We start from the raw sequence: 26,142 nt of genomic DNA on the forward strand, positions 1-26,142 counted from the left end.
TTGGGGGCTGTTTGGCCTTACAGTGCCCTGCATGTACCTCTCTGCCATGAAAAGCTTTGAAAAAAACACATTTTAAGCCAAAAGCTTATCTAAAAACTATCCTAAAACAACGTCTGATGCCAGACACTGCGTGCATAATTATTTCATCTACTTACATTCTGTAATGTAGCTTTTAGTGGGATTAAACTCTTCGGCTATTTGGTTTCTATCACCACCACTGTGAACTGTTCTGATTCTGTAAGCTTCTCTACAATGGAGGATTTCACATCAAATCACTCTGAATGATTGTTTACATCTTCAACATTGAATTATACAGTAATTTAAGTCCTGATTGGACAATTTTCATTGTGAGTTTCAAGATTGGTTTCCAACTTTACTTTCCTTTGGTTTCCAACTAAAACTTTACATCATTAGACCATCTCTGAAGGCCTAGAAGGCCTTGAGGGTTCCCCACTGGTTTATCCTGAATGCTTCCAAGTAGTGAAACTGTGTGTGTGTGTGTGTGAGAGAGAGAGAGAGAGAGAGTGTGTGGCTGTTGTTTGTGGCTGACCTGTGCTAAAGGGCAGCATGGTTGTTTGCTGACCCACAGCCTGCAGACAGGCGGCCAAAGGTTAACCTCTGCATAAAAAGTAGGTGAAATGGTGTTCTCTTGCCTCTTTCTGTTATTCTCTCAGTGCTGGCCGAAAAACAAAAACTTACTTTATAAATACACTCAACATGTCCTCATATGGCAGCTTTATTTTTCAGGAAATTACATGTATTAAACCCACAAACTCCACCCAGTTGCCAGCCTGATCCTTTTTTTGTGCCACAAGAAGCTGATTGGTCAATAGTCTTTGGGGGTGGGGTTTAAATAAGTTCTCGCTGATGCAGCCCAGACAGACTAGCAGTACTGGCTGGCTGCTTATGACAGAAGCAGTCCTCAGATCCTCAGTGGGACAACAGCGTTGCTCTTTGTGCTCTTCTTGATTGGCTGAGATATAGCAGTGTTGTGATAAGCAGTGAGTGATAAAAATAAATATTATGGCTTCTGGATATCGAATGCACAGGAGGTTTCACTTGCTTGAGTTGTGCTTCAGTTTCCGTTGACATGGCCACTGCAAAGTCCACGCGGCTGGTGAAAGTGTTTTAGACACTCAAGTATTCTCCGTTATACTGACATGGATAACATCAGCTGAAAACTGATCGAGAAATTGTTTCGCAACACTTTGGCCACTGTTTAACATGTTACGTTTTCCTCAGCTTGTGTGGCTTCCATAACATTTCTAAAATAAAGGTGATTTTCCACTCATGTCCTACTGAAAGATTTTAAAGTCCAAAACACATGGCGATTCAGTCTGAGTTTAAAAGAAAGGGATTGTAACGTGCAGATTTTACTGCAGAGGAAAAGTCCAGACTGTAAAGTAAGAGAGGACTTCACTAATGATATGAACATCTCATCCACATTACAAAAATAAAGAACATCATCTTATTTAAACATCTCTGTGAGCCCATCAGCAACGAAGTGCCTTCTCATGAAGAGTCCTCGTCACAACAACTAGCGTAAGAATTCAACTCTCCAACAAGACACTGGTAGCTGTGCTTTGTCCCATATGCATATGCTACAGAACTGTGTCCTTCAGTTAACACATATGTACCAAAATCATTATATCAGCTCATTAACTTTGGAAAAATAGGAATTGAAATAAGGATGGTTTAAAAAAGAGGGATTATATGAAGTTCTAGTGCAGTTCTTTTAGTTTTTGCACTCCAGACTTGGGTCTGTTTTACAGAGAGACCATAGGAGAAAGAGTTTTACACATGAACACATACATAGACACACTCTTTACTCCAGTTCGGTCTCAAGCAAACTGGTCCACTGTCGTAAAGCTGTGTGCTCATAAAATAAATCACTACTTCACATTGAGGGCTGAAAACTCGGCCATGTTTTTTTTTTTTTTCTTCTTTTTTTGATGTTTTTGGAAAAGTTTGTTAATCTCTCTTGTGCTCTCATAATCCATTCTATCTTTTCTCCAGGGACTTAAAATTTTTTTTTTTATTAATGATGAAATCCATAAATGGTTAAGATTCATAAACAGCCACACACACAAACTGTCCTGACTCCATGCTGCTGAGCTACAATTGGCTGCTTTTGATTCTAGAAGTGAAGGGCCAGCAGCAGAACTGAGAGGAACCAGACGGACACTGCAGAGCCAGGACGTCCAGGGCTGTTGTCATAGAGATCAGGTGAGGGGAGGGTGGAGTCGCTCCACAGTCTGTCTCTGTCGTTCATCTACGAGAGGAAAGAAGAGAGAGAGTTTAGCTGTGTGATGTATCAGGGTTTGCATGTCTACACATCATTTTTGTTCGATCTGATGTTCATCCTGTTCTTTGCCTTGTCTTTCCTCTTATTTTTGTTTCTTTTTCTGCCTCCTTACATTTATCATCTTGCCCCCTCTTGACCCTCTGTTCTCATGTCTTGAGTCAGTAGACTAGCTTGCACACGAGGAACTGAACTCGCACATACACGTATACCTAATGCCAGGTGCTGTAGCTGCATGCGCATGAAGGTGGAGAATCAGCTGTATCAACTCTGCAAAGTTACAGCAGATTTCTAGAGATGGCACCAATCCGATACCAGATATCCAGAATGAAACTGGTAGAAAAGGCTGGATCAGAAACTGGAGTAAAAGAAAAGAATGATTCCAATCCAGTCCTGTAACAAATCAAGCATACACTCACAACGTATGATGTCATGTTGTTAGCTGTGTATTTCTTCCTGTGAAGCAGTAGAGCATCTGAGTAATTTCACCATAATAGCCCACTTATACATGCTCTTAAGTGAAATACTTCAATTAAAAATTTTAAGTTTTTAAAGATGGGTTGGATGGTTTGTTTGTATCAGCACTTGCTCAGTTTTTATATGAATATTGAAAAAAAAATGCTGTCTGTAGTCGATTCTGAACATTTATAATCAGTAAAGTTTTATTCATAAGAATAAAACTGGGCTGTTCAACAGAGATCTTTTTTGTTTGGTGTAGTGCTCATATTGCCTGTATTCCATTACACTCTGCTGAATTTAGGCCTATTGTAATGTATGGTATATATTTGTAGAATTTTTTTATAGTCATATGCAAATGTTTGGGCTCTGCCAAGTTAGGTTTTGTTGATTTTTTCATTTATCTTTTTTATTATTATTAGTGAAAAGAAATTAAAACATCTTTACATTTCAGTACAAAATTACTGTACATTTGCTGTATCCAGGAAAAAAAAAATATGATCTGTGCTGCATTTTAAACTGTTATGTTTTTCCAACATGTTAAAATCAGCAAATAAATAGAAACTGTGCAGTGAAAAAAAAGAAGAAGAAAAATCATATTTAAATGTGTTAACTCATTTTTTACTGCGAACAAACAAAATATGCAATTTAACTAGGGGCATTTAAACTCTTGTATATGATTGTATTGTATTCACACAAAAAGCAACTTGATTCTGTGTTTAAAGGCTTGTTGCAAAGTGAACAAAGTATAGAACAACAAAATACAATATACAATACATATTTATTTTTAATAATTCTCAAACAATTGGTGTACTAATCAGTGCAATCATGTTCATCATACATGCAGATTTATCTTTCAGCAAAATTCACCATTTTGATTGATTTTATTTATATATATATATATATATATATATATATATATATATATATATATATATATATATATATATATATAAAATGTCCATGAATCATGTAGACTTTGTGTTTTTTGTGAAGAGGGGGAGATTTGTAATTCAGCACTTCACAGCCATTATTTAGCCAAAGATACAGCTTTACCCACAGATACAGTATTTAATGTACAGCGGTTAACCTTTCAGCGACCAATCAGACCCATGATTACCTTACCAAAACTTGAAAAGAGAGTCACATTTCATAAGTTTGTGATGTTGGTTTCATTTTCTAATATTCAGATTTCTTCAGCATTTTTTGAACAGTGGTCGAAAAAAGGTGAATATGCGTATATTATAATTGTTAGTAACCAAGACAGTCATTTCACTCAGACCCCATTTACACCCGGCCACTTCATGCAGCTTGACTATCAGGATCATATCTGAATAAGACCAGGCCACATAAAAATGCAAGTGTGAACGCAGAGACATTTATTGCAGACACAAATCCAATTGCTCAAACTACTTCAGGAGGTGGACTGAGATGCATTTGAGCCAAATGTTACAGCAGTGTAAATGCATCCATCTCTCCAAGACACATTCGACAAACTAAATACCCCTCCCTGTATAACCAAAACTCCTCCTCATGCAGTACAACATGGGGCATGTGATCCATATGAGGAAGATAATCATGGAGGACGCACATGGCTGGGAATCAGATATCAGTCTGACTAACCAGAGGTGCATTTCACTACCAGGTGTAAACACACATGGCTAAAATCTTACCAAGATACAGTCCAAATTCTAGTACCATGAAGTGACCAAGTATAAACAGGGTTTTAGTTTGTGAAATTTAAGTAGAGCATTTCTGTAAACTGTGTTCACTGCTATGATTGATTAGCGAATGTCTACAAATTACATCACAAATGGCAATCATCGGGGTCCAAGCATTATGCACTATTATGGAGGCAGTAGAACAAATGAGGGGCAACGTTTTTTGAACACCCGCTACAGAAGTGGGGTCTCAAAAGAAGATGTCTGTCAAATTTTATACACATTTTTGTACCTTGGTTTGGGAAACAGTCATTTAAAATGTGGACTTCCGTAAACATGATTGTTTGTTGTTTAACTCAATTAGCCAAATAATTCCACAGCAGTTACCCCCGATTTAGTCTCGGAAAGCTGGTATTTTCATGTTAAAATCAGTACAAATTTTTAAACCTTGTGTTGTATGTTTTACCTGTGTGGGCATCTGAGGATGGAGGATGTTCTGCTGGGTCTCCATGCCCATGCCTATGGTGGTAGTGGTTGTGGTGCTGGTAGCTAAGCGCTGTTTCGGAGTGATGGTATTTGGGCTGGCTGCTCCTGGCTGGTTAGCAGCTGATTTGGGGTCAGTGTCGTTTCCAAATGCAAGGATGGCATTCTCTGTTTTGAACAAAACAGAAACTGTCACTACCTTGGATCTGTTGTAGATGAATGCACCCACATTGCATGCTTTACTTAGCTTTCTCTTTCAGCTGTGTCTCCTTGTGATGTCTCTCTGAGCATTGGGCTCAGGATTCAGTCAAGACGCTGAATTTTAAGAAAACCATTCAGCAGAATAATCAATAGAAATGCTGTGACAGTAACAGTGGTGTCAGATTCACAGAGAGTGATGCATGTGGATACACATACTATACTGATAGCTTTACCTTTAGCCTGAACTGCTTTTTTAATGAGGCACAATACAAGATGACCAATCAAAGAAGAGATATTTCTATCAATTTTGAAGGCACAGTGATAAAATAGCCCATTTAATTCTAAGGGACAATAAGAAGTTGGAAAATGATCACATGAAAAATAATTACTGGGTCTTTTAAAAGGACATTCCACAGAGTTTTCAAAAAATTCTGCATAATCCAACAATTAAAACATAAGCAAAGTCATTCAAAGAGGTCCTTAACAGTATGGGTGATAGGAAACAGTAGTCATGATGTCTACAACACAAATTTATCAATTTTATTTTCCATCCATAATGATCAGTGAACCTACATGTGTCTTTTGAGTTTTTATATTTAATGTTGATTATGGTAAAATAAGGATAGATCTGAGAAAGCATGTTTTCTTTGGGGACTTGCACATACCTCCTAATGTAGCTGGATAAAAAATACATACTTTTTGCTTTTAGGGGCATTAAATCTTTACAACGACTGGTTCCCATCACAACCACTTTGAACAATTCTGATTCAATAGGTTTATCTAGAACAGAGCATTTCACATCAAACCAGAGTGTGAACATAGTTTACATCTTCACCATTTAATCATGCAGGCATTTGAAAAATTCCCCTTTAAAGAAGCATTAAGTGATGACATGAGAGCTTCAAGGCTGCATATAGTTATTGTTAGGGGTGGGGCTATAAGGTCTAGGTCCATTTACTGTCACAAGCCAGACTTCTGACTGTAGTAAAAGAGCCTGGTGCTTTTCATGCTGCCAACAACTGCCTACTTTGATTTGTGTGACATGCAAAATAGCCAAAGAAATCCCACTGTTTTAGCATGACTTGTAGGCATAGGTGAATTTCACAACAAGACTACAAGAAAAACAGACCCACAGGAAACAAAAGGGTATGCTAGTCGGAAAACATGCAAGGATATCTCACACGTAATCACTGCTGAATGCTTCAAAGAAAATTAGAAATGTGATGCTGTAAACTTCCCAAACTTTTTTCATGAGTGGCACATCTGAGGCTTAGATTAGAGGCCCCTTAGAAAAGCTCACATTTAATCTACAATGTATAATCTATAAAATAATCCATCATCTCCAGCATGTGTCAGAGCCTTGTCTATCTAGCGTCCCTGAATCATTCATTCTGAATCAATCATTCTGAATCAGTCCCTAGTTATAGGTTTCAGATGACCAATGACCTAGTGCAATCCTTTTCCATTTTAAAGGAGCATTCCACTTAAACTCCAGTACTGAACCCGTGATGCTTACACGTTTGGACACTGGAGAACTGCAGCCAATGTTCAGGCAGTCTGTAGCAAAACAAATTACAAGAAGCCAATTTCTTGTCCTAATGCTTCCATCTCATAATGTCTGCTATCTGATTTTGTCCAGCTAGAGACTGTCCAGGGAGTGTGGACTAAATTGTGCCTTACAGACATCAACAAATAGTGAACTGATGAACTGATTTTGTAACTAATTCTCCTGTAAATCCTGGCACAGAGGAGTAGCAATAGCACACTAAGGTGAGCTACTCACCAAGGGAACATTTCCTCCACTAATAGATGGCCCCTTTCCCATGCATTCAGTGACAGCTTGCCAAGACCGCCTCCTCCAGCACTGGCAAACGCAAAAGGTTCCATCACAAACCTAGCCCCTGACAACCAACGACTGAAGCTGCACTGTCTGCACATTGTTAGCATAATGTATAGCAAAGGGGAATCTCTCCACCGACAGTGAAGTGTCGGCAGGTATTTACACCAACCCTGCACAACACTGCCTGATTACACTAATGAGCTCAGCTCCGCAACACACAATGGAAGCTGATCAGTAGGATCAGGTGCTGGTGTGCAGGACTGGAATGAAAAAAAAAAAACATTCTGCACTGTATTTTACAGACAACCTGGAAATGACTGGAACTGCAGTTCTCTCACAAATCTACACATGTATGGTCAGTAACACACGGGGAATCCACACTTATCAAGGAACTGACGGTTCGTTATTTCTAGTCGGGTTTTCTGATAGAGTAAATGAGATGGTTAGATATTCAGGCATGGCAGCAGGGGAATGTTACATGTACAGCCAATCTGACAGCTGACTGTGAGATGCTAGCCATTAAGTCCAGGGGATACTGGACTAATAACCCTGTAGTTAAGAAGGGGGAAAAATCCATTACTGGATTCTCATTCCATTGAGGTACTTCCCTGCTCTGGCAAAACTGGAATGTCACATGAAATCTCCTGCTCAAATGAATCATTTATGATCATTTAACATAAGTAATGTTTTCTTAATCTTTTTAAAATATAGATACATAGGTAAAAAGTTGGAAAATGACAAAATATTTAAGTTGCATGACTTAATGTGATGAGGCCAGGAAAAGCCTAATAAAAAGAACATCACTATAGAACATTTCACACGTTGCGACGCTACCTATTGAAATGCGAGTTAAGTGCTGGGGCATCAACACAAAATTTGTAAAGTGCCTACTGAATAAAATCAATTTATTAACTGGGCACTTTACAAACATTGCTGTCTTATTTTAATGCAGCTTCTTATTATGTAGGCAAAACACAGCAGCACAAGTCTTACATGCACACTGTCACATCGAAGGCAAATGAATTCTTATAAAATACCAGAATATATGTGCTGTATCTGGTATAAGCTATGAGGATAGACGCTGTGTGTCACTGACGGCAATACTGTGAAGTATTAGAACAGACAGCTTCATCCTGGAGAGCCAGAGTCTGCTGCACTGTATATGCTGGCTTCTGCTGTACTCAGAAGTCAGATATTTCCAAATTGGTACTCCTTGTTTGAATGAGTTCCAGTGCTTCTACTCAGAAAATTACTTGCAGCAAACAGATGTTTGCATGACAAATCATGGAATTTGATAAGCTTCTTAAAAAGAACCTACAAGAATTACTACAGCATTTCCTTAACAGAAAACAACAAACAATCATTTGTAAAATTAACATGGAAGCAATGAGAGTATGCCAACTGTTGTGTGCTGCCTTTTTGACTGTTGCCTGAGAACTCAAAAGGTGGATCTTTCCAGAGTTTCAAATCCCACTCCATTACATATTTCTATGTCAGTTTTTCCGAACTCTGAGTGCTATGGAATGCAGCACTAGTTTCAAACATAACCTGCTCCATCTTCAGTGGTCTTTGGTTAGCAGGATCAGGGCCTGTATTCACAAAGCTTCTCAGAGTAGGAATGCTGAAATCAGATTTCTTTCTTTTTTACTGTTCCCTTACTGGCAGGAACAGATGCTAGATCAGCACTCGTACTCTGAGAAGTTTTATGAGCACTGGCCTGGATGCCAGATGGTGTTGGGTGGGATGGAGGGCAGCATGTTTGGTGTAGGTAGTTTCCAAACTCCTACCAACATAATACCAACATAATAGGTCTAATTTGCTTTTAATCAGCTAAATTAATTAGGACCACCCCCTCTAATTCACATAATTGGTGGTGCTTTTGCATTCATGAGTGAACTATAGCTAATATTGTATGAGTTAAAAACGAAAGGACCATGTAGCCAGTGATTCTTCTCATAAACATAAGCATTTTTCTGTTTTATGCTTGCATGAATTAGCCTTATAATGCACTGGGTGAAGAGCACAGCATATGCACCAGGAAAGAAATGTTGAAAAAACCCTGTGGGCACCCTTCAGAACTTGTAAACATAATTTAAACAGACCAGAGTGTAAAACAATATTTTAATTACAGTGCAGCTTTGAATATGAGGAACCACTTAAAGGATGTAAATATTTGAGGTGTTTAATGCTAAATTGTAGTTGACCATGCTTAAAAAATGTTATAAAAACATTTTATAGCTAAATAAAAGGTTTCACTTAAGATGCAAGAAAGAAAATGCTTAGTCAGGGCCAGTTGAGATGAACTGAAATATACAACCTCAATATGAACGTTTGCTTGAGGTCTTCCCCTCATAGAGGCTATATCTGAGTGCACAAGTGACTTATTGCAGCAGGCCATATGAATAATGACTATGCACATACATTAATTCTAATTTGTCTTAATGGCCTACTTGGTTAAAATTTTGCATGAAAGTCACTTCAATTAAAATACGGTCATATAAATATATGAATAAAAGATTCCTCATAAATAACATCTGAGTTCAATCTAATAGATCCTGCTTCAGATTCAGAGCTCAAGTGCAATCAAAGCTGAAAGACATTATGGTTTGTGTCACCCACGCCTGATGTTTGTGTAACAAATATGTGCCTTTAATTAGCAGCGTGATGCCGTAATTATTGAATCCTATGAATAACTGTGCTGCTTGCAGGAGGCATGAAGTGGTAAGTGATGAGAGAGAGAGAAGAGTCTGAATCAATGCTGACAGAGTGAATTTCTCCCCAGATATTTCCCACTGCTCCAAGCTGATGCTAATTGAAGTTGCTCACTCATAGCAACGCTTCATTATTATGAGGACGCAAATCAATACGGGCACACGCTGCTATGCCTAAACAGAAAGGCATACTCAGCCTCGGCCATGGCTGGGGGCTGTGGAAGTGTGAGGACAGCCAGAGAAAGATAGATAGAAAGAGAGATAATGATTGTGTAAATGTGTCATTAGCAAAGCGGAACACACAACTTCTCTTTTTTTTTTCTTTCTCTCAAAAACACACACACATTCATGCATGATCAGAGACCAGAAATGATGTGTGTGATGGTGGACCCGCAGCAGAGAGCAATGGCAACAGTCTGGTAGTTAATGTTTTAGATGTGCTGATTTAGACAGTCAGAATTGCTGCATTCCTCTCCATCTCCCCCAGGCTGTCTAACACACACACACACATCCACACACACACACACACTACCAGACAGCAAAAGAGCCATGCCCGTTAACACAAGCAAATACTCATCACTGAAATAACGGCGCATGGCATGCAAAGATTTATGAACAGTGATTATATAAATTACAAATATGGAATTACTCTAACAGCATTTAGGTCGAGGTGCCCAAACATTTTGTCCTGGGGGGCCAAGAGGCAAAACGACAGAACAACAAACAAAGGAAACTCTCCAACATTCTTGGCTCTAAATTCAAGTTACTGTAAAGAGGTTTTATTTGAAGTGATTTTGGAATTTCTATTGTTCCATTCATCATTAAATTCTTTAAATAAATAAAGTGTTCAAACGATTTAGAAAAAAAACATTGACAAAAGTATATGGGTTTTTTGGACAGCAATGAAATATAGGTAGGCTTTATGTTTTTTAAATGTATTTACACATTTACACTACATTATCTATTACAATACTTCAAAAAATAGAATTTAAAAAGAAAATAAAAAATATAATAACTTATGTTCTCTCATTGGGTGAGAGGGTGTGGTTTGGGTAACTTTCTGACCTTTAACATTAACACTTTAACCTAACACTTTAACCTAATCCAGGGCTGTCCATAGTGTGGCCCATGGGTCAACGTTGGCAAAGTTGGCCACACTTTGAACAGCACTAATTCAAGTTAAAGCAATGCTTTGGCAATAATTCTCCTTTTTCTTCAAATGTAGTTGGTCAGAAAAGACATGTATGGCATTGAATTTGACTTCTTTAGTTTTTCACTGGAGCTACAGGTCATGGAAACTTATAGCAGAGAATATCTAATGAGGAACTGCCACACAATAACGTCTTCCATGTTGGTCAGACACGAGAGGTCACTCCTGAGAGAGTCCAAAATGAATGGGTTCCTATGGAGTTTTTGTGCAAAACTATTATTTGTAAACAGTTAATCCTATTTTATACAGACAAATGCACCATTTTATGCAGTCATAAAACATATTTAGCTGTAGAGGACTTTGTAGGCGTGTCTTATGTACAATCATGATGTCAAGAATGCTGCATTTGACTAAGTGGTAAGTCAGAGTTTTGAATTACATCATTTTGGACCTCCATACATTCAAGGTACAAAGTGAAGAAATGTGAATGAGACACCACCATAAAGGATTTTTAGCAAAAGTCTAGCCAGCTAGCATCAGTGACTTGAATGATAACTTTAATGTTTAAGTTCTTCTTAAAACACTGAACTTATATGGTCAGATTTAGATTTAACCAGCTGCTATATTGTATGTAAAGCAAATCTCATTTAAAATTAGAGAAGTTACACCTTATTACTATTTCCTTTGTGGGCAGCCATGTTGTTATCACGTCATTTCTTTGATTTTTACTTGTCAGACTGCAAAAATTCTGACTTATCCTAAGACTGCATACCTTAGCATAAGAGTGAAATACTTTACTCAGCTAAAGACATCAACTTACCAAACAGTTAGTAGCCAGTAGCCATAATGCTAGTATCCTGTTTGCTGTCAAAAAACTGTAAATTACTGATGTTTTCATTGATTTTTTTCCCATGTACTACATTCTTCTATTTTCAAAAACAAAAGGAAATTCATGTGTGAAAGACTAAATCAATAATTAATTAAGCTCTCCTTTCACACTTTTAATTGGACACTCGCTTGTGGGTGCACTCTTGATATCATATTTTAGTATAACAGGAGAAACTGAACTTTGCCAGGCTCCCTTTAACCTGTCTCAGTAGCTGATCTTTAATACACATTGTATGACATGATGTGCTTTTGTATATTGTTAGACATCAGTGCAGCATACCATATATCTGTTCTGAGGCAAGTATGGGATTATTCTGTCATGCAGTTTGTAAGATGCTAACTGGTGGCTCAAGCTTCCATCTTTTGTTAGCTACATTAGTCACATAGCTCCAGGACAAAGCTAAAAAAGTACATTTTGGAAAACAAATATATCTTGGCTGATCAGCTACATTTAGGGTAAAGCGAAAATTTGTAAATTAGAATTTTCACTAACCTATCACTGTAATATGTCCACTCGTATTGTTTTTGTCATATACTACTATGTAGTTCTACGGATCATAGTCCACCTGTTTCTATCAGGGCCACTGTAGTGCCGAGAATGCTTCAACATCCAAAAAATACCTGCACAGTGGTGGTCCTGTGTGTCCTGACCTTTGCTGAACAGGGTACAGCAGGGCTAAAAAATTGTGCATAGAAACAGACAGATGTAATTTTAGTTCAAAATGCACTACTAATATATGGTATATGGACCTGATGAAAAGAGGGTAGATACAAGGTGTATCTAATAAAGTGGACAGTGAGAGTATATTAACGGTCTCAAAACCTGATAATGGTGTTTTCACTTTCCCTATGAACAAGACAAGTCTCAATGACCACCCTCTACAAAAAATACCCCAAAAAACCTCTCAGCTGCTTCTTGAGCTGATCTTTGGTTTTCTTTTCTTAGCTACTTTCTCCGACTCTGTCCACTCCATTAGTTTTACTTCAGGGAGCCAAATTACGCTCATTTACTAAGTCACCAGAGTCAGCACTTAGATCTGAACCAATACACAGACAGTCTTGCAAGCCCAGCCCTCCAGCCACGGCATCCGATAGACAGAGTCAAAATAGAGTAGCAGAGCCATGGCGGAAAAGCTGCTTTGCTGAAGGGAAGAAACTCCCTGGGCCCTCATCAAACTATCTTCAGCCCAGCTCTCTCTAGAGAATCTCCTCTGAGTTAGCACTACCGCTAGCAGCCAAGCATCCAAACTAGGCAGCATTGTTTCATGAAACTAAGCTCTGAGCAGAAGCTTCCCTTTGACAGACGCTCTCTCACTGATCCCTATTACTGCCTTGTTATTGGCATTGCTTCTATACGTCTCTACAGAAAGAGAGACAAGTTTAACCCCAAAGCTAGCCTGCTTGTATGCGCTGATTATGAAGTCCATGGTGTGTTTCCACAAAAAAATTGCAGTTCAAAGAGGATGGCAGCGTGGAGCAAGTACCACTTTGAAGAATTCTCAAGAAAATCTCAACACTTATGTTGTGGGAAAATGCTAAAGAGAGGCCCAATATCAACTGAACAAACCCAATTACTTATCAGAATGATGCTAAAAATAAAGTATTGGTGCAGCTCTGTTCTTAGCTTCTCACTAGGGATGACCTAGCTAATTTTTATGCCCCCAATCCCCGTCAGAGTCATGAAATATTAAATAGTAAGTGGCAATAGCATATCAAGTGCTGATACAATATGTCTATTTCTGTAGCTGGCACATCTGCACAGTGCACATTTCAAGCACATTTAAGTTAGTAAGACCAATTCAATTCAGGCACAAAATGTTAAGCTGCAGTAAAAGCTTTTATTTTTTTATTCATTTATTTTTTTGTATGGGCACTGTGTAATATACTCTATCTGAAGTTAATGTAACATGCAAGAAGGCTAGAACTCGGACCACAAAGTTTGTAATAGAGCATTGAAATTTTACCACTGTTTGACAAGACATATCTAGAATAACCTCATTTGAATACACTGCAATTGCAGATATTACAAGTTTTGCAAGCTTGGATCAGGTGGGTCCAAATTTGATGCTGGGTTCTTACAGCCCACCTTGCAATACCCACTGCTTTGGTTTTACTTTATTCTTCTTCTCCATTTAATCATTACATTATAACAGTTTCTAAACTGGCATGCAGGAATCACTCACTCACATTGCTGACAGTGTTCTCTATTCTACTCTTCATAGTAGGATATAACTGAGGTTTGTACCAAGGTCTACAAGGCCCAACTGAAGTGCAGGAAGTAAACAGCAAATCAATTTAGGAGAATCTGGGTTAGTGTAGCAGAAGGAAGTTTAATTTGTTTGTTGAGTATTTTCATTTGTTCAATATGTGCTACTCGTATGTGTGTTTTTAACTGTCAAACTCCTGGATTAATGGGGTAAATCTGGGTTAAAGTCCAGGCCAAGGCATCATGTTTGAATGTTTTTTGGGGGGCGATTTTCAAACACATCTTCAGCTTTTATGCATCACATAAATGGGAGTATCTGGACTTTGTAGGATCCTGTTAACTTTAATAAGCACTGAGATCCAAAGGTAATATGTCCTCAAGTCAGAAGTCTAGAACTGAAGATTTGTATTAAAGTACATAGATTTTTTAATGGATTGATTTAGGTGGACAGATATAATGTGCATAGTTCCTAACAGACTATGATCATGGTCCATGCCCAATTCAGTGAATGAGGACACGATGATAGTGTTAACTTATCCTGTAAACTGGACATTTAGGGTTACTCTCTCTTTCTCTATTGTATCTTACAGTGAGTGATTAATAACTGTTAAAATATATTTAGTTCATTATGCATAGGGAGCCATGACTTACTCAGGCAGATGTTGTCATGGAAATGGTCAAGGAAGAGATTGCACTGCTCTCTGTGATTTCCACTGGCTGCACATGAGCACCATGGCCCAACATTAGAAGTGGAATTGTCCAAGTAGTTTGGAGTGATGGTGCTCCCTAGAGAGAGAGAGAGAGAAAGAGAGACAGAGAGAGGAAATAAATGAATGACTATTGTGTTTGACCATAGTTTTATTAGAAGCAGCTGCCACAAGGCAGGTCTTTGCCTGCATACAAATTTCTAGTGGAATATTCTTTGTATTAAGAATCGACCTGTTCATGCTCTGCCCAGAAAATCATTCTTTCATAGCAACTGTCGTCTGATTGGACAAGCTTTGAAGAATAAAATGAGTCACTACATAACGCTGCTGTATAAAAGGCTTCACTGTTGAGCTGGATTTTATTGTTGCAGTTAACTGAAACTGTCAAGGTTGGTGTCACGTAGGGGCTGGCAAGGCAGATGAGGAGATGGTCTACAGGCACAAGCGTTCATTTTTATAGTCTTTATTGTAACCATCCAGAGGACTGGCAGGAATATAAATTGTGTGTGGATCCATGAATAAAACAGAAAACACAATAATACTGAAGACTAAACTGACAAAGAAGACTAGTGAACATTAACAATGGATAAATACAAAGAAAACACGAGCAGTGAGAACCGAACACAAACTCAAACATGAAAACTAACTGAACATGAACTGAAAACAGAAAACTACAGATCTGACCAACTGAGAACATGATGGCATAAACAAGCACCACAAACAGAGTGTACAAATGTAATGCTAGCCAAAGAATAAGAGAAAAGAGGGCTGTATATACACAAACACTGTAGACAAAGGGAGGGGCTAACACAAGCATATGCACAAAAAAAACAAAGGCACACAGCATAAGAGAACAAGGAAACAAAGGCAGAAACAAAGAGACACGGCAGGACGTTACAGTTGGAAACAACAGTGAATTTGCTGCCATGCTAATGTTGGCTTGATTACAAAAGCACAGTTTAAACTGAGGTATTTTGACCAAAAATAGCTGTGTGCCACAATTTGTTCTGTCTAGAAATGTTTGGACTTGACGTTGAAGTTCTTGGGTTTTTGGGGTTCAAACCAAACTTTTAGGCCTAATTAAAACTAGTCATAAAAAGTCATAACACAGTTTGGGCTGTTATCATTTTGTTATCATCATATCATAGCAGTTCTAGCTGTCTGAGGGGTGTGTGTGTGTGTGTTCTGTGGGGACTGAAAATGACTGTGTCATCTCCATTGTTTAGAGAGAGGCCGTGCTGAAAGGAGGGAAAGTGGAAGTGCTGCACTCTAGGGTTTGTGGCCTGAGATGGGCTCATTTAAAGACATCAATTTCCTTTGTCCTGGAACACAAAAGTGCAACACCTCTCAAAATACTGCTGTAATGACAGAGAACTGGGCCACAGAGCTCCCCCCTCTGTCTATATTTCTTTCTCTAGCCCCCCCCCCCACACCTCCTTCTCTTTTGCTACACCATTTGAACCACATTTGCATAACAAAAACATAAATCCTCAAAGGGAGAAGTATTTTTTAGGTAGTCACGTCTCTTGATTTAAATCAGTTAACAGGCTTCACTCAAATGAATTGACCTCTCTTGCACTGCCCACAAAGACATTCTTTCATTGCTGTGTGTGATGCTGACAAAATGCTGATATAGATATATAGATATAGATGCTGATATAGATGCTGTTTCTTTTCCTAATGCAGTTGATACAGTTTGAACCGCTGAACGTACAGACCCTGTTCAAATTCCAGTTTGTAGAACATTTCGGTGAGATGTGCGATGTGTAATATATACGTGTAAATTCTTTTGTATTCTGTTTAAAATATTTGAACCAGTTTGAACAACCACTGATGTTGTAACATGCTTGAAGCTGAGCTTGTTTAAAGTGTGTCTACTGCACTCTGCTCTCCATTTCAGCCTTTTCAGGCTTCTCAACCTTCTCACATCTTTGTTCACATCTTTTTATTCCTCCATTCTGCCATTTAAAGCAACAGATTAAATATTTTTCCACTTATTTCTTCTTTCCTTCTTTACTTCCTTTCTTTTTTCTTCCTTCCTTCCTGTCCTTTGTGTCTTCTTTCATTTTTCTGTTCCTTTCTTTGTTTTTTTTTATCCGTCCTGTTCTCTTTCTTTCTTTCTTTCTTTCTTTCTTAATTTAATGTATTACATTGGAATTATGTGACTCTGTGTGCTTTATCATCATTTTTATTGCCATTTTCCTTCAGAAAATGCTAATCTAGTTTGATTGATATTTTGGCTATTCTGTATATGTCTATAAACTCACAATGTTAAAATGTATTGAGTGTAGTTTTTAATGTGCTGTGATCAAACTAGTGTTAGTGTGGTGCCAAATTTAATGCTGTTTCCAACCTGCTTAATTTCAATGAGCTTCAACAGTGTAGTCCAGATTAGTACAGTAGCATTTCAAGCTGGAAACTCCAACCTAAATAAAATATGAATGGGATTTAGGCCAACATTCTGTAAAACATGTCCAATATAGCAGTACTTACTATGAAAGAATACGTTTGTGGGTGGAGCACAGAGAGGTTAACTGAATTAAAGTCTGAATTTAGCACGTGCTAATGAGTGTCCTGCTTGAGCCATCTTTAATGAGACAGTTTGAACTACATTTCCCAGACTCCTCACCTATCAGGCCGGTGTATGCGATGAGGCAGGCCCCGTAGTTGTCTTGCTGGCAGCTGCTGGCAGTGAGCTGTGAGGGCTGGCAGTCGTGCTGGAACTGGGCCCAGCGAGACCTACGGGAACCACAACAACACATCCATCATCTAACCAACCAGTACACACCTCCAACACACACCTATACACACACACTCTTGCTCACCCCACTCTTCCTTTTTTAGTGCAGCTGGGGCTAGTTAGGATTACACTAGGCTTGATTTTCTGGCGACAGTATTCCCTGAAAAAGCAGAGCTATGGCAGGAAAACCGGGTGCCCCATCTGGAGAAGAGGAATGTGTGTCGAATACCAGCCAGTCATTCTGTTCTACAAAATCATTTGACCACAGAGATGTGATGACATCTGGGATCTGCTGTGTTTTTCCTCTGTATATGATGTACACAAACAGTCAATGAAACTACTAAAATCAGACGTCACTGCTGAGCTGAATGTAGCTGGAACTTTAAAGCAGATCCGTTGTGTTCCATGTAGCTACCTATATATCACTGTTGTCGGAAGAAAACCTCATTTGTCCATTTTTGACATTTTTCACATTTTTTGACCATTTGAAAATACCCTTTACATTTTTTACATTATGTGTAAATTCCATGATGAATGAACAAAAAGGGGGGCGGGGTAAAGTTACCATTTCGTTACCGTTTTGGAGATTTTGTTCCAATAACTGGCATATTTAAACTTCTAATGCACACACACATTTGTTTTTATACTTTGTGAGGATGTGACTCATGCAATACATCCTAAATGTATTATATATATATATATATATATATATATATATATACAACACTGTTTAATGAGGGAACAAATATAATGAAGCATTGATTGGTTAATCTATATATTGGAAGGCTTCCTTGACAAGAGGTTTGGAGATGATTAAGATAACATATGTCAAATCGCAACCATATTTGTTTACACAAAATTTCTGTGACTCTGTGACTAGCCCTTCTGTTAGTTCAGACCACATGGGACAGTCTTTGTTGGGCTCACGCATCAATGAGCCTTCAGTGCCCAACATTCTGTTGCCAGTTTGTGGTTTGTCCTTTCTTGGTCCAAATGCGCTGACCCCATCGTCTGACGATTTGGCCCTTGTCAAAGTCGCTCAGACCTTCACAACAGCCCACTTCTCTCGCATTCAAGTACTGACCGACATATATTACTGTCTAATATATCCCAGATCTTAACATGCACCATTCTTATGAGATAATTAGTGTTATGTGCTACATCTTTGAGAGGTCATAATGTTGTGGCTCATTGCTGTAAGTTGGTTTGATGTTCGGCAAAACCATTGAATCAACGTAGATCTCCGATGTTAAATGGCATTGATGTTGCTCTTTGTGTTGGCAATTGATTCAATGCTGGTCAACCATGTTGAACACTGATCCAATGTTGATTTGACAACACTCGCTGATGGCAGAAAAGCCTTTGATCTAATGTTAGTAGAGTCATATGGAAATGTAGATTCTTTTGTCTCTACCATTTACAGATTTGAGCCATCAATTTAGCAATATTGGATTTTAAGACAATTATGTAGATTTCCTAGCACCACAGGAGTGCTCACCCTCACAGTCATGTGTAGGTGAGGCTATATTTTGATGTTAAAACATGTTTTTCTGCAGTTTTAACTGCAACAATCTATACATGACTATAGCATATATGATTTAAATGACATAAAGAAAACAAATGCAAAAAAATATTATAAAATATATAATGAAAGTTGTGGTCCCAGGCGTCTCTGGCATTACCTTCCTTAACAGTGATGATCAGTACTACCAGTGACTGCTATGGATACATAAAAAAGTGGCTGTTTCTGTATGACCCAGTACTGATGTTAATTTAATGTTGAACCAGTGTTTATTATGCAGTGATGGTTCAATGTTGAAAACACACTAAATTTGGCTCAGTATTTACAGATTTATACACCTTACTTACAATTTTAGGAATTAGGAAGACACTGTAATCCAGAGCAAATTACAGTGGTTGGTAAGTGCATGGTTTGGAGAAGCCAAGGATTCTACCAACGTGTGATGACATAAGAAAGAGCTATAAAGGAAGCCAAAGTGGGTAATCCAGTCACCCTGCATACAGAGAAAAGAAAGACTGTTTTTTTTATAATGCACAAAAAAATGTCCTGGTAATGTAGGAAAACAAGCACAGACACACACGCACACATAATCTGTTGTTTCCCCTTCCATCTTGGTCACAAGCAGCACTGCATGCATCAGACACTACTGGAACACCACTGCATATTGACACTGAGCAACTTGATGCACCTGAGGTCCACTTGCACACGGATGCACGCACACACACAGGGTACAAACAGTGTCCTTGGTGCTTGAGCACAAATCAACCATCCAATCAAATGCACCTCAAAGAGGAACTCCTGATAGTGTATGCTAATGAGAATGCTGTAGAATTAAGCGAGCGCCACCTTCATGAAGGCTGATGAGTGTGACTGTTAGGAGTGTGATGGTGGATCAATGCAGGAGACAGATGAAAGCCTTTGTGTTTGTGACACAGAGAGAGAGAGATGGGGAGCAGAGCTCAAACACAGCCAGTCACTCTTAAGCCCACCAAGAGCCTTGTGGAGGTGGAGTGACTGCTACTGTCACTGCTCTCTCTTTCTCTCTCACTTTCTAATTTACCAGCGCTGAGGGTGCAGAGAGGCCACTAAACCTAAGCACCACATATACCTCAACAGCCCGTATGCAGCCATCAGTTACTGGTAAAGTGATAAACAAAAGGATGTTTAGTCAATGCTGCTCTTTAGAGTGAATTGGGTAAAGGAGTCACATCATAGTCTTTAACAGGCAATGTAAATCACCCACTGTAGTTGATGATGTAGAAATGAACACCTGCATCATCTTATAGGACTTCTCTCACTTCTGGGGCAGTAATGGAGGTTAGGTAACCAGCCTCGTGACTGTAAGGTTGCCGGTTCGATCCCCAGAGCCGACAGCACATGACTGAGGTGTCCTTGAGCAAGACACCTAACCCCAAACTGCTCCCCGGGCGCTGTGGATTGGGCTGCCCACCGCTCCAGGTAAGAGTGCTCACTGCCCCCTAGTGTGTGTGTGCTCATTAGAGTGTATATGGTGTTTCACTTCACAGATGGGTTAAATGCAGAGGTGAAATTTCCCCATTCCCTGGGACTAATAAGGGTCTCTTAATCAACTGTGCTCACTTTATAGGCTACAATTTACTAATGTAATACAGATCAGGCTTCATTTCAGAGGTGTAAACACAAAAATCTGATTTTTATGATTTAGATTTAGGCAACTCAAGCTGGTTTACACCTGGTATGGTACCTGGATATCCTGCTGGATCCCAGTTCTGCTATTCATTAAATTCATCCCTGCTGTGAACAAATGAGATGTGATTTTACTTTCCAGTGTAAAGAGCATATTAAGACACACACCGTTTCCAATTTAGATATGCAAAATAAGAAGTTATCTACTTAAACATGCAGACGTTTGTATAATTTGAAAAACATATCTTTGAATCACGTTGGAATTAAAATGTTTATTTCATTGTGAAGACATGCTCCAGAAAGTTTTTACAGAACAGATTGCTGGATTCATTGTTTACTGTTTAATCAAGAAAACCTCATGCACTATTAGGAATATGATAGGAAATCTTTCTGTAATATCCTTCAGAATAGGGTTAGTAATGAATATGTACATTTTAATTAATGCAGGTATTCTATAAACTGGTTCTCTTAAATCTGAATGTAAAGCTGATTTTTTGGAAAAAATTTAGGAATGGCTTTATAGCTTTTAGTAAATGCTCTTCAGTTGCGTATGGATGTTAATTGACTAAACACACTGAAAGGTATATAGGTATATACAGTTTAAGAGAAGACATGTAAAACCTACATTTATTTTAAAATGATCGACGGTACCAATATTGTCATTTCTGCCTGTAGTGCAATGAATCATGTGCGCCATGGCAAGGAAAGCTTTGTCTTGCAGCTGCTGAGGTCAGTGGCAGTGGTGTCCAGAGAACTTTTTGGACATGAGAGAAGTCAAGACTTTTGTCTTATGAATTGTACATGGATATAGACTGTGGGTTCCCTTTATAGTTGTGTTGAATGTACAAGTCTGAAAGGACATGAAATTGAAGCTTGACTCTGACCTGTACCTGTGACCCTTAAGCCAGACATGATCAGGCCTGAATGGTAATACTAAATCTGAGACCCAAACTAAACCTGAACCTGCTCAGACACACAAAGCTGAAGTTCAATTCAATTCAATTCAACTTTATTATCATTATACAATACAGGGTAGTACAGTATAACGGAACACTATCGGGCTACTTCTCCAGTGCAGTAATAAAAGATAAATAGCAAACAGTGCAAATACAAAAGACAGTAAAAGACAAGACAAAATGTACAGTCAGTAAGTACAAGTATCGAACATAGACAAAATGTGCATAGGCAAAGGTTATAACAGGTATATTGGTGTGCATAGTCAGATATTCAAGACAGAAATGTGCATGGTGAATTGCAGTACACTGCAGTAAATGCAGAAGTACTAGTGGTGCAAAAAGAGATGTAAACAGTGATCTGTATATAAAGTGTACAGTGCAGGTAGAGAGTAGCTGCATAATGTTCAGGTAACATCTTAAATAAACAGTTACAGTATAAATATATAAATATACTTGAAATAAGGCTTAGTCAGAGACGAAGTGCACAGCATACAGTGGAGCTCAGTGTGTAGTGTGCTGTGGGTGATCAGGCTGATCAGTAACAGACTGTAGTGTTGTTGTTAACCTCAGGTCAATGCTGCCACTGTGAACAGTTTGACAGCTCGGGAATAGAAACTGTTCTTGAACCTGGTGGTTCTGGCTTGGATGTTCCGGTACCTCTTTCCAGATGGCAGAGGTTGGAACAAGGGGTGGCTGGGATTTGTGGGGTCTGAGGATATGTTGATGGCTTTCCTCTCACATCGCTTGTCATATATGTGCTCTATGGGTGGGAGGACAGCTGCGGTGATGTGTTGAGTAGTTTTGACCATCCTCTGCAGGGCCTTGCATTCAGCAGCAGTGGTGCTGCTGTACTAGACGGTGATGCAGCTGGTCAAGATGCTTTCCACTGTGGCTCTGTAGAAGTTGCAGAGGAGCTGTTGTGGCAGGTTGACTTTTTTAACCTTCTGAGGAAGTGAAGGCATTGTTGGCTTTTCCTGATGATGTGGGATGTGTTGAGTGACCAGGTGACATCCTCTGATATGTAGACACCAAGAAACTTGAAGCTGTTCACCCTTTCCACCATCGCACCCTCGATGCTCAGTGGTGCATGCTCTCTACTCCTCCTCCAGAAGTCAACAATCAGTTCTTTGGTTTCACTGACATTGAGGGAGGGCGGCACACCACTCTGTGAGGAGCTTGACTTCCTTTCTGACTTCCTTTCTTGACCTCCTTTCTGTACTTTCATATTCATCCGTGTCATTTGATCGTGAAGTTACCTTTAGCTTTGAGGCAGTAACAGAAATGGATTGTTGTAGACATGGTTTACAGTTCTTTGTTTTGTTGCTAAACTCTAAGTTGCTGGGATAAATGGTATTTTACAACCCCTTCAGACATCAACAGCATTTTATATCCCTAAATTTTATGAAATTGCTGATCATACCTGACAGAAACCTCCTCATACTCTGTTAAAAAGCTCCTTTATTTGCTGCTGCTGCTACCTTCAGGAACGCTTAATATACTTGAGGTGAGCTCAGCAAGCAAGCTGGAAATCTTTAAAACAACCCAACACTGCTGAACTTCATTAGCAATTCTACTGCACAAATATCACAAAATAAATCACTCAGTAAGTAACAGACCCAGGCCAGACACAAGCCCAACACTGTATGTGAAAACATGGTTAAAGGTGGTCAAGAGTGATCAAATGAACTGTAATCCCAATGCATCCTGGCTATGTTTACACCTCATTTTTTCATGCAGTCAAGTGAAATTTCGACTGTGATCTGATCACTGAAAACACGAGTTGATGAAGGGCACCATGCAGCCATATGTCTGTACTGTGAATAGTCAGGTTAGAATGAACTTTTTAAACATCACTTTTCACAGCATATGGCCAAACCCCATATGTTATCATCCAGTGTCAGCAGTACGTCAGCAGCAGAAAACGATGACGGCATTTCTCAGTACTAAAAATAAGGAAAAAATTGCTTTTACTCTTAGATGTGTGCCCAGCTGTTTTCATCAGTGATCAGCTAGCTTTTACTTCTAAAATGCAAAAAACAATATGATGTGGTTGTTTATTTTTATTACTATAATAATGCCAGAGAGCAGCTCATAATTAGAGACAGAGGGATCGATTGGCTTTGTATTTGTAGTGGCTGTATTTGTAGCCCAAATATGTGATCGGCAATAGGCTGATTTTTCTCCACCTTAGCCAATCCTGAGAGCTTTATTTCACCTGAGGATCCAGAATGTTGTGCCATTTAAGATGTAATTGGAGAATTCGAACAAGAAGAACAAATATGAAGTGAACTGCAGAACTTCTTATATCTCTTTCACGAATGAAAAACATTTTTCCTGAAGTATTTGGCTCCTTTTTTGCCTTAAACTCACTGTGTGAACATGTAGAGCTCTAATTAAAACAGTTGTAAAAAGGTTTGAGGATTTGTTTCTGTTAGGCTCTGGTTATTTCAATGGTTACGCTAGTCTGAGGTGAGAAAGTAACTGCTGCACCATTTAAGGTGGAACAGGAAAATTCGAACAAGCTGACTCCAGAGTTGAAAGGTATGAAAGGGATGAGGATGTTGCTGTTTGTGCTTGACAGGGAGGTCACATTAACTTATTTTTGCTGGCTCACAGAATCAATAGGTACTGTTTTGTCCCATTTGCTAATGTTTGTTGTTTGCTTTGCAGCAACAATTGTAGCAACAGTTTGCTAACCCACAGCCTGCCTAACATTAGTTATATTACTTCTGTTGTGTTTGCTCTAAGGTTATATCATGGTATTTGTCTGTACAATGTTTGTGATGGGTGTTATGGCCACAAAGAGTCCCTAAAGGAGTACGGAAGGGAGAGTGTATTTGTTCTGCTATTGCATTCAGCCTCCATCCTCAATCGGTATCAGCCATGGGCCAATCGTGCTGAAAGGGGATCAGTATTAGCCCCCAAAAAACACTGATCATTCCATCTGTGCTCATAATATCTAAATTGATTATTTCGATGGTACACTGTTGTAAAATGTTACTATAGTAACAATTTACCAGTTGCACAAATTAAATTGCAAACAATTATTTTACTTTAAATTCACCCTCACCCTTGGTTGGTCACCAACCAATGCTTCCTATGTGTTTGGAACAGTTTGACACCAAATCTCAAACATTTGCAATGTTGCAGTGCACCTCTGTCCGAGCAATTAGATTAGAATTTATTTAGAACTTTCATGTCAATCCAACTCCAGATTCATCATAATTCCATGGTAGATGCCTGATTTTATGATGATGCAAGCATGGCATTGTCTAATGGAAGAAATCAAATGAAACTAAAATCAGTTTTAAAATCATTTTTACTTCAATATATATATATATATTATATATATATAATCTGAGGGGAAAAAAGCAAAAGAGTCAAAGGAGCTTCAAACAGATCAAACCTCTTGATCTGGTATATATCACTGTTTTTGGAACTGTATTTGCTTCTCTTTGCTAGAATTCTTCTTGACTGCAGGTAAACAAAAGAAACTGAGCATCTTTTCTCTGTTTGACTTGCATCCTTTTGTACTCTTTGTGTTCAGTGTGGTCATTTTAGTGTCTACTGTTTATCTTCCAAATTTAAACTAGTGGTTAGAGGACTGTTGTGTTGGTTGGATGAGTGCACTGGGTGAATAGTTGTTCTTTTGTGGATGTGGGGCAGTTCAGGAGCGTGACCTTTTCAGACTAATTTTGAATATAGGGCACATTAAAAAAATAATATGAACAAACAAGAACCAAACAAAAACCATATCTGAGCATGAATGAACAGTGAGGATACAAGAAAACACAAACGGGCACATTGAAAAACATGCAGAATGTATGTGTGAGGGTCCTTTTAGAGCAGAGGTTTATCCAGGGCAGTTTCAGAACATTTGAGGGCCTCAATCAACATAGTACCCCCCACTTCAACCATATTATTATGTACATGTGTATAAGGGAAACAGAATCTTTAAATCAGTGTTAAAGACAGGGGCCACAATTAAAGGAAAAATCAACATAAAGTGCCTTAGTAAGTTGATGCTTTACAACGCGCTGTCAGAACAGATTCGCTGCGCCTTGCTGTAGATTCTTTGTGTGTGTACAGGAGGAAGGGAACGGCATTCTTCCGAAAGACATTGCCTTAGCTAAAGTTTTGACGATGACAAGTTTAATGGTGCTGGAGAGCGCTGTCTAACATGTCAGTGTACACCACACCTGCACTCGCCCACTTGTGGAGAATGTGATGAAGGATGACTCATCATTTTTTAGACAGGAATTAGATGAAAAACACTGCCAACCAGTAACAGCGAGTAACTGTGAATTAAGTAAAAATTCCAACAGCAGGGTTTTTCCCATCTGCCTTATCAATATGCATTCTGAACACACTCTGAATATGTAACTTTTTATGTATAATGGAATACATTACTGACAGGATTGACATGTAATGGAATACAAGTATGGTCAGGACCCCCATGGACCCTCACAGAGCAAGTACTACTTGGGCGGTGGATCATTCTCAGCACTGCAGTAACACTGATGTGGCATTAATTATGTGTTAATGTGTGTTGTGCTGGTCTAAGTGGATCAGACACAGCAGTGCTGCTGGAGTTTTTAAACACCTCAAAAATATACCAAAATATACAGCCAACAGCGTCCTGTGAGCATTTTAA

General features: G+C 38.8%; 1 protein-coding gene across 1 annotated transcript in view; it reads right to left on the bottom strand.

The window, feature by feature from the left end:
• Window positions 1-720: 720 nt before the first annotated feature.
• The window catches only part of gfra4a (GDNF family receptor alpha 4a), a 174,763-nt gene continuing 149,341 nt past the window's right edge, over window positions 721-26,142 (bottom strand). Inside the window, exons 5-8 of the mRNA XM_017690393.2 lie at window positions 17,235-17,344; window positions 14,550-14,684; window positions 4,886-5,070; window positions 721-2,272 (exon numbers count right to left, since the gene is read on the bottom strand). Of these exons, the coding sequence (XP_017545882.1) occupies window positions 2,138-2,272; window positions 4,886-5,070; window positions 14,550-14,684; window positions 17,235-17,344 (565 nt within the window). The 3' untranslated portion in view covers window positions 721-2,137. The remainder of the gene's footprint in view (window positions 2,273-4,885; window positions 5,071-14,549; window positions 14,685-17,234; window positions 17,345-26,142) is intronic.

This window comes from Pygocentrus nattereri, chromosome 5, assembly GCF_015220715.1.
Source record: "Pygocentrus nattereri isolate fPygNat1 chromosome 5, fPygNat1.pri, whole genome shotgun sequence".
Taxonomy (NCBI): domain Eukaryota; kingdom Metazoa; phylum Chordata; class Actinopteri; order Characiformes; family Serrasalmidae; genus Pygocentrus; species Pygocentrus nattereri.